At 35.1% G+C, this 9,799-nt stretch overlaps 1 protein-coding gene across 2 annotated transcripts; it reads right to left on the bottom strand.

Annotated features, from left to right (window-relative positions):
- Window positions 1–6,214: 6,214 nt before the first annotated feature.
- LOC148854033 (zinc transporter-like protein) lies at window positions 6,215–9,591 on the bottom strand. 2 transcript variants are annotated; one of them, XM_088982589.1, is made up of 2 exons: window positions 8,841–9,533; window positions 6,215–8,703 (listed from the first exon to the last, which is right to left on the bottom strand). In XM_088982589.1, the coding sequence occupies exons 1-2, from the start codon at window positions 8,912–8,914 to the stop codon at window positions 6,693–6,695; spliced, it is 2,085 nt and encodes a 694-aa protein (XP_088838715.1). In that variant the 5' UTR covers window positions 8,915–9,533; the 3' UTR covers window positions 6,215–6,692. The 2 variants fall into 2 exon arrangements, with proteins under 2 accessions (XP_088838715.1, XP_088838714.1); XM_088982588.1 differs by having other exon boundaries at window positions 6,215–9,591.
- Window positions 9,592–9,799: the final 208 nt, after the last annotated feature.

Genomic DNA, 9,799 nt, shown 5'->3' with positions numbered 1-9,799 from the left:
TGTAATATATTTATTAATACTGCTTTTCAGTAAATACTGTAATTATTAAAATACTATGAATTAATAATACTGCTTTTCAGTAAATAAATACTGTGAATTATATTACTGTTAATTAATAATTAGTGTTAATTAAAAATATATTAAATGTAATTATTAATTACTATTAATTACCGTTAAATGTAATTACTGTGAATTACAGTTTAAAATAATTGCAGTTAATTATGTTACTGCTAATTAATAAATACAGTATTTATAAAAATAATATATTTATTAATACTGCTTGTCAGTAAATACTGTAATTATTAATAATAATGTAATTATGAAATAATTATTTTTCAATACTATATGAAATTATCATTACTGTTAATTCTGTTAATTAATAATACAGTATAAATTAATTAACAGTAAGCTCAATAAATACAGTATTTTAATGCTCCGTTGCCTTAGAATGCTTTTTTAACCGTATTTATAATACTGTATTAATTAATTAATTAATTAACCAACTGTTATTTTAAAAATCCTGTATTTTTTGCAAATACTGGATTTATTAATGCTGTATACATTTTAAAAATCCTGTATTTCATTTAATTAATAAACACAGTATTAATTAATACAGTATTTATTTAATTAATTGCAGTTTTTTTGTATTCAGTTAATTACAGTAAAATATTAACGTGATCTTAATACAGTATTATAAAAATACGGATTAATTAATTAATTAATTAATATTTTAGTAAACATTGCTAATTAATTAGAAAATTGTTATTTTAAAAATCCTGTATTTTTTGAAAATACATTACTAACCGTATTCTACATGGATTAACCGTGTTCTACACGGGTTCTACACGGTTCGAGTAATTGTGTTTTCGCAAATGGGTAGAAGACGACCCGCTTAGTTTGTCTTGTCCGCCCACACGGTAAAACGAGTCCCACGACGACTCGGATAATATTTTATAGCAATTTTTTTCGTTTTTTTTCGGATTTCTTTCACTTGTAATGGGTCTGTTTGTATGTTATGTGTAGTTTTAATATATTTTTTAACACAAAATGTTAATGGTTGAGGAAATCGTACCTGTTTTTTTTTTTTTTCTTTGTTCTTGTAACTTTAATTCCAGACTTGAACCCTGTAATTTTCACTGGAGAACATGCCTGAAGCAACATATGAAAACCATTAAGCAAAAATCGAAAATGAATTTGAAAAAAAAAAAAAAACCAGCGAAGAAAACAAATCTGATATGTGGCTTTATTCTTCTGTGTTCACCGATCTCAGATTAGAATTTGGAGTGAGTGTGAGAAACAACCAAGAAAATCAACTTTTTGAAAATGCTACTACTCTCGTTCATGCACAGAGATCTCTTTTGGTAGACGGGAGATGCTTTGAACAGAGTGGACCAATGATCGAATAAGCTTGGAAATGCTCTTCAAAACGTTTTGAAAATGCCAGTAGTCTATTCATGCACAGATCTTCAACTTAGAACGTTTTTACTTATAAACGTTGTGGAAGAGGAAAGTGGGGGAGAAAGGAGAGATGTGCTGAGCACGTCCAGTTTTAGTATATAGGGAAATTGTCTAAAACTCACCATGAGTTTTGTATTTATCTTAAACTCACCACAAATTTTCAAAATGTCTAAAACTCACTATGTCACTAACTTGACGTGAACCATACTAAGGGTGTTAGTATATTACCATTTTAACCTTCATAGAAAAATATAAAATATATATAAAATAGATTAATGGGTGTTAATATATTATCATTTTAATATTTAGACATGAAAAAAAGGAAAAAGTTCAAAAAATATTTTCAAATATAAAATACATAAAAACACAGAAATTACAAAAATATAAAAAATTATAGAAATTGCAAACAAAATAAAAAAGTATTTTCAAATTATAGAAACTATAGAAAATGAAAAATAAAATTGTAGTAAAAACACAAAAAATTATAGAAAAACATAAAAATTGTAAATAAATAACAAAAATACAAAAAAAATATAGATTGTAGAAAATTTTAAAATGTAAAGAAAAACATAAATTATAAAAAATCTTGAAAATTATAACAAAGCACTAAAAATGCAAAAAAAAACAATAAAATTAAAAACTGAAAAGACCATTTTTCCTCTAACTCACCATTCAAGGGTAATTTGGTCATAAAAATTACTATTTATGCCAACACTGACACCTCTATTAAAAAGCTTTAATGGGTGCATTAATGGAATGTGAGTTTTGGAAAATAAAAATTTTGGTGAATTTTAGATATTTTGAAAAGTTGTGGTGAATTTAAAAAGAATGTTGAAAACTAATGATGAATTTTTGACAATTTCCCTAATATATATATCACTGGCATACGTGTCAACTTGTGATTGGTACACGTGTGAGTTGCGAATTGGCAGCTTACGTTGTTATGACGGTATCTTATTTATCTTTGAACGCAACAAATTGCCTTGTGGGCTACGATTCCATATTTCATGCAATACACGTGTATGAAAAAGTTATGATATTGGAAAACAATTAACCAATAAATTGGAATCATAAAGTGGCAGCGAATCAAATTTCATTTATCAAAATTTATGGTTGGATTTTGATAGGTCAAAATACTTTCCATTATCATATCTTCCCTTTTCCCTTTTAATACATATGTGTATAATGTAACCCAATCACGAATGAACACGTGCAGTCCCGTGTGTACGGAACACTCGCGCTATTCGGTTACAGATGTATGTATTCATAGCAGATCCATTCCCAACTCGTGGGTCGCGGGTTTGGTACTTGGCAGTGATGGACTTCACTTCACATCAAACACTCTATGTGGGAAGTGGGATGCTAGTGATGGACTCGTGGGTCGCGGGTTTGGTGGTGATGGGCTTCCCCTCTGCCCATTTCTCTGTCCTCTCACTTGGCGTCTTTGACTTCAACAGCAATAGGTGGGATTGATGGTGAATCCATGAGAAACAGAGAGATAAGGCGGTGGGGTGATTGAAAGTGGGGATTGAGGTGGTATTGGTCAGATTTCTGACAATTGAAGGGGAGGAAATTAAAGGGCGGTGAATAGCAAGTCAAGATCATCGGCGGCATACATTAGATTTCCGGTGGAGAGACCAGATTTGATTTGGCGATAAATGTGGATGCCGAGTTCCCAAGAGACCAATGTGATGGAAATGCTTTGCTGAAACCTGAAAAGTTAGAACTGTATAGAAATGAGGCTTATATTCGCACCGAATTCGTATAAAAGAAAAATGTCACTCTATCTCTGAGATAACAGAGAGATGGGCAGAACGAAAAAAGAGACGATCTTTCCCTTGAATCCTTGTCAATGCATGCAGAAATCCAAGTGGGGATGTTCTTGTGTCTTGTGCACTGAACCATGATAGGCATTTTGCTGTGTATGGTTGTGATTGTGTTCTCAATGATACAGAACACAGCCACAGCCTCCATTCTGTTGATAATTCATTTTTTGCATTCTATACTTTTTTTTTTTTTTTGGTATAAAAATAATTTATGAATGACCATTTATTTATCATATGTTATTAAGTTGAATGATCATTTATTTATCATATGTTATTAGGGGTGACCAAATGGATAGGTTTTACTGGGAATCGAGTGGAATCGATCTTCAATCAGAATTGAATTGATCCTATCTAATTTGTTACAAGGTAGGGTCTGATTCAAAATTCTTAGAACCGGCCTTCATTCAGCTCAGTTCCAAGGTCTAGGGCTTTACCCACCTAAACCAACCTTGATTGGCTTTGGCAGAACTGGTTTTGAAAGAACATGCCTTAAAATAAATCCCAAAATATTTTTAAGAATGTGAAGATTTGAAGTCAAACACTCATGATTACAAAAGCCATGGTCCCATTTTACCATTGGATTACTTAAGTGATTTGATAATTTGTTTTCGTTTTAATATTTGAATGTGTATAATAAATAATTTTAAAGGTAATATTTATAAAATTTAAATTATAATGACAAATTGTGAACCATATATTAATATATTTTTAAAATATATTAAATTACTCAATTTAATTAATAAAGCTAATATAAATTTTAAACTATAAATTACCATTATTGAAAACAAAGTTTCTAAAGGACATGTTTCTTTTTTGAAAGGGGGAGAATAAAGAAAGAATAGGTTTCATAGGTCTTTAGAACCAACCCTAGAACTACCAAGGCCAAAACCGACCCTAGAACTGCCAAGACCAAAACTAACCCTAGAAGAGACCTCCACGAGATAGGTCTCAGGTTCTACCATGGAACTAAATTGAATTGACCCATGCCACCCCTATTGTTACCAATAACATATAATACATTAAGGCCCCATTCACTTTTCGGTAAGTTACTTACCCAAGTAAATGCAACTACTTGGGTAAGTTTTTCCCGGGAAACACATTAAGTGTATTTACCCATGTTTTTTTATTTTTCAGTTAAATAAGACAATGACCATTTTAGCCATAGAAATTCATTATTGAAAGGGGCATTTTTGTCCCATTCAAGTGTTGGCAACTTTTCCCCCATGTGGGTATCACTTTCCTAGTTTAGCACACAGGAAAATAAACTTTCCTTGGTCCCCACATAAAACTGAAAAAAGAACATGGGATTTTTGGTCAATGGGCACCAAAATCCCATTGACCAACTTCCCCCTTCTCAAAATCCAAAAAAAAAAAAAAAAAACCCCTAAAATTATAATACACTAATATGTATTACACATTACACGGAACTCAGGGGTGCCCGGGTGGGGACGTGGCAGGTTGCCCCTCCCCCCCCCCCCCAAAAAAAAAAAAAAAGTATGCTTATTTTGAATTCGATTGTAGTGGTATTAAACTAATATTGATGCTTCATTATGGATGGTAAATGTAGATGAAAGATTAAATGACAGCACATGTTTTGGAAGCCTTTATGCTGATTGGAATGTTTTCAGTCATTGGTTTCATGGTTATTTTGGGAGTACTTAAAAATAAGTGCTTATTTGGAGGGAGCCCACACCATTAAGCACTTATTGGTGTTTGGGATATAAGCTCGAAATAAGTGCTTATTTTAAAACTAAGGGCTTATTTTTTAAACCCAAATTTCCAGTTTTTTTAAGTGCTTATATAGTAAGCACTTAATCATTTTTTTCTCTCAAAATTATCCCCGATATTTTTAAAATACCAATTATATCCTTTTACAAAAGCAAATTTACAAAAGTACTTTTATAAAAGTAATTTTATGAAAAGTACTTTTATGAAAGTAATTTTACAAAAGAACTTTTAGAAAAATACTTTTACAAAAAAACTTTTAGAAAAGTACTTTTATAAAAGTAATTTTATGAAAAGTACTTTTATAAAAGTAATTTTATGAAAAGTACTTTTAAGAAAGTAATTTTACAAAAGAATTTTTAGGAAAGTACTTTTACAAAAGAACTTTTAGAAAAATACTTTTACATAACACTTTTATAAAAGTAATTTTATAAAAACACTTACGAAAGTACTTTTATAAAAGTACTTTTATGAAATTACTTTTACGAAAAGCACTTTTATAAGAGTACTCTTATAAAGTACTTTTACAAAAGCACTTTTATGAAAGTACATTTATAAAAACACTTTTACATAAATACTTTTATAAAAACACTTTTATAAAAACACTTACAAAAGCACTTTTATAAAATCACTTCTATCAAAGTACTTTTATCCTTTCACTTTGGATTGGATATTTTGAAAATTTGAAAGAAAATGAAGGACAAGAGTCACAATAGCTTGTTTAAGTGCTTACTAGAGAAAAAGACCACCAAACGCCCAATATGAAATAAGTGTTTTTTTTTTTTAAATAAGCACTTGAAAAAGCTGGGTGCCAAATACAAATAAGTGTTATTTGAATAAGCATTTGTTTTTACGCACTTATTTCTAACATAAGCATTCCCAAACATGGCCTTAGTCTTGACACTCAACAGTGGCTTTTCACTTATCATGCCCGGACATGAAGAAATCGTTTCCAAGACTTTTTTTTAACCCCTTCTTCTCCTTGAGTCCTTGTACAACTTTTTCACTTCATCAAAACAAACAAATGAGGAAAGCAATTTCGACTTCTTTGTAAATCTTGTACCTGCAGTAAACAATCTCATTGACAATGACTTCTCCCCCAGGATCAGCTTGGAAACTGGGAAAAAACCACTATCTTCTTTCCCTGGTGGGATGAAGTTTTCTACAAGAAAAAGTAATGGTGGCAAAAGAATAACCATGGCTTGTAAGTTAAGTAGAGAAATTTTCTTGTTTTCATTTAACCAGTAAATTAAAAACTTGACAATGTAAGATGGCTTTAAACTAAATGTAAGCACAGGGGCAATGCAAACCCTGCAGGTTCTATCCTCCACATGTTTCTTTACAGTCACCAAACAATTCAAGGGAAAACTGTCACCCCGAAAGGTGGGAACTGCAAGATGATCTTACAACCAGCAAAATATAGGCATCAGACCTCTGAGGATATCCAATGGAGACAGTTTGACCTCTTTCAAATGATATGTCCCTGAAAAACTGAAATGATAGAGCAACAAAAGAACTGGACAGAAGTCACAGAATACAATCCACAGCATCATCAATTGAGGTAACACTAATAGCTCAATGAAGTGACCGACTTTAGTCCTCAAAATTAATGAAGACCATCACCCATTGGAAAACATGGCCTAATTTTGGTATTGAACTTCATGGATGATGCTTCCACCAATTTTACTTAACATGCTCCACCTGAATTGTCAAGTCCTTGACTCCAGCATCATGTAATATGTGTGTCACCTGTGCCTTTGTAAAAGCCTTGTCAGTTTCTGCAGAGATATGGAGATGGAGTGTTCCTACAACATCTGTGTTTGTGAAGCTCCAAACATGCAAATTCTGGATACCTTGAACTCCATTTATCCTTGTAATATCGTCCAGAGCTACTTTGAGATCCTGCTCATGAGCCCTTGGAACTCTTTGAAGCAAAATTTCTGCAGAATTTCTCAGCAACGGAACCACTGAAGATACAATCATCAGTGAAATAAATATTGAGCAAGCAGGGTCTGCAATGAGCCATCCCTTGTACTTAATTAAGAGGGTTGAGATTACAACCCCAAAACTTCCCATTGTGTCCGCCAGAACATGCAGGAAGATTCCTTCCATGTTGTGGTCAATGTGGTGATGATGGTGCTTTTGAGGTTCCTCAACAATTTTTCCCTTGGATGATGATTCCTTTAACTTCCCATCATTTCCTGATGTAGAATGGCTATGAAAGTCTGATTTCTGAGCATGCGTGTGAGAAGATGTACACTCTCTATGACTACAACTGTCTCTGTGCACCTGAGACTTGCCATGTTCATTATCCAAAAGCAAGTGATTCTGCAAATTTTTTGAATCTATAGTACTGCTTCCACAGGCTTGAGGGCTGGCATGATGATGATGATGGCCATAGTGATCAAATTTGTCAGTATCATTGTGGTGATCATGGTCGGAATGATGATGATGGCCATGATGATCATGTTGATCAGTATGGTTGTGTTGATCGTAGTCAGAAGCATGGTCATGGTGATTATGTTGATGATCAGAGCAGTGGTGATCATGGCTGCATGTACTTCTCCCAATTTTTTTGTCTCCACAGTTGTTGCTATGGTCATGGTGATTATGGGCAGTGCTTGATGATTTTTCAGATGATTCATGGGAGACTGAGATGCACTCATGATGCTCATCATGGCACATATTCTCCAGCACATGATCATGTGAATGATGATGGTGATGGTGATTGGAGTGCGAATGTGGGTGTGAATGTGAACATGATCCAGCTCCACCATGAGCATGATGGTGCTCTTCATGAAAGAAGATCAAACCCACTACATTCACCACAAGCCCACCAATTGACACAGTTAACAAACTACTAGTTGAAATTTCCTGAGGATCCAAAATCCTCTCGAATGACTCCAAAACAATTAGTGCTCCCACCAGAACCAGGAAAACAGCATTGACATAACCAGATAGAACCTCAAATCTCCCACGACCAAAATTGAATTGATTATTTGCAGGCAACCGTGAGATATACGAAGCATACAGTCCTATTGCTAGAGCAGCACAATCAAATAGCATGTGGCAAGCATCTGATATCAAACCAAGGCTGTTGCTCATGAACCCAGCAACGAATTCCACAACCATGTAGGCCGTATTAATAAGAAGGAAAAGTGCAATCTTACGGGATTTCCTCTCACTCAATATATGGCGAATAGGCTTTGTGATCATTGACGAAAACGATTCAGAAGAATCTGAACCTAGTTCAGGATAGCTTGAAGCAGCAGGATCTAGCTGCCTAACCGAGACCCACAGCAGAAGGCCACAAAACAGCAGTCCCCAAAGCGATAGCTCGGGGAAGTAGAATAGTTCTAAAACAAGAGTGCAAGCGAACGTAACCAGAAAATCCCTCTGAAAATCTTTGGGATTCGTTGACTTCTCGTCACCATAATTTTCACTTAAAAGAACTCCAAAAATAACGGTATTGGCCAGAGGCCAACCGAGGTTTCCAAGAGAAACAGCATATCCCTCCTCTTCAAACATAAGAAAGCTAATTGCTGCTGGAAAGAAAAGCACAACTGATGTGAAAAACAGTGAAATCAAGCGAACCCGTTTCCGACCCAACTGCCTGATTGATCCCCAATTCATCGACAAACGTTCATAACAGCCCAGAAATCCAGAAAGAAAGGGCAGCAACATGGGCCAAACCCTGACACAATTGCCACCAGTAAACAATGACAAATCCCCATTTCCAATATTCACAGAAGACAGAGGAAAACACTCAATCCGATCCCAACTAATCGACAAAAGAAACAATCCAGCAAACAAGGTAGAGAACCCACGAACCTTAGAAGCCAAGTTGCCATTACGATCTCCAGAATTCCAATTCCCACTCCCGGCGAAGAACCTCGCTGCAACATTTCCGGACAATTCAGCAAGAATGGTTGCCGCAGTACCGCAATATCGAAGGGCTTGGAATCTGAGGAGGAAGACGACAGCCAGAAGAACGGATTTGGCAACGAGGAGACGATGCTGAGATTGTGTAATTAAGGTTAAAGAGAAGATTGGTTGTTGTTTCTGCTGTGGTTGAAAAGGGTCCCTAGCGGAAGGGGAGAGGAGAGAAAACGCGAAGGTGAAAAGAAAAGACAAGAGAGATACGAGGAAGGAGAAGGGAAAGAAAGAGAAAGAAGGGGAAGCGCGAAGAAAGGGGAGGAGAGAATAAAGAGAACGAAGAGAGAAGAGGAGAAGAAAGAGAGAGGAAATAGTATTCCTGTTATTTGCTCTGTTATTGAAGGAAGGGAATGAAGAGAGGCGATTTTTGGATGGGGTTGGCGTTGGAGTGGAGGAAGAATAAGGATAGAGAGGGTAAGGTCTGGATGTGGGGGCAACGGTGACCGGGGAGGCGATCCGAGAAGGCAGTGAGAGACGTTGTGGTCGATGCATCTGATGATGGCGGTGGTGGTGATCCGAGTTCGACATGGTTTGGGGCGATCTGGTACTGGGAGGGTGAAAGTTTACGTTTTTACTGTTTCAGAGAAGGGAAGGTTTTAGGCTTAGCCTCAACTCATTTTAGATTTTTTCGTTTCGAAAAAGAGAAGAAAATGACTTGGCCTGCGGGGCGGACGAACTCGCCGAAGACTTTGCGACATCGTCTTCGGGTCTAGTCTATTGTGCTGGGGGCCTGGCCAAGTGGCCCCGGCGGGTCTTTAATTCTCAATTAGTACATGTATTTTGGACCTAAATGTTATTTTCATCCCCGAATTTTAAAATATGAAAATTATGTATCTAAACTTTCAACACATGTG

The sequence above is a fragment of the Nelumbo lutea genome, chromosome 4 (genome assembly GCF_056320005.1).
Source record: "Nelumbo lutea isolate HS-2025 chromosome 4, American lotus-T2T, whole genome shotgun sequence".
In the NCBI taxonomy this organism is placed as follows: Eukaryota; Viridiplantae; Streptophyta; class Magnoliopsida; order Proteales; family Nelumbonaceae; genus Nelumbo; species Nelumbo lutea.
The sequence above is the reverse complement of the archived record's forward strand: the minus strand, read 5'-3'. Positions and strand labels throughout refer to the sequence as shown.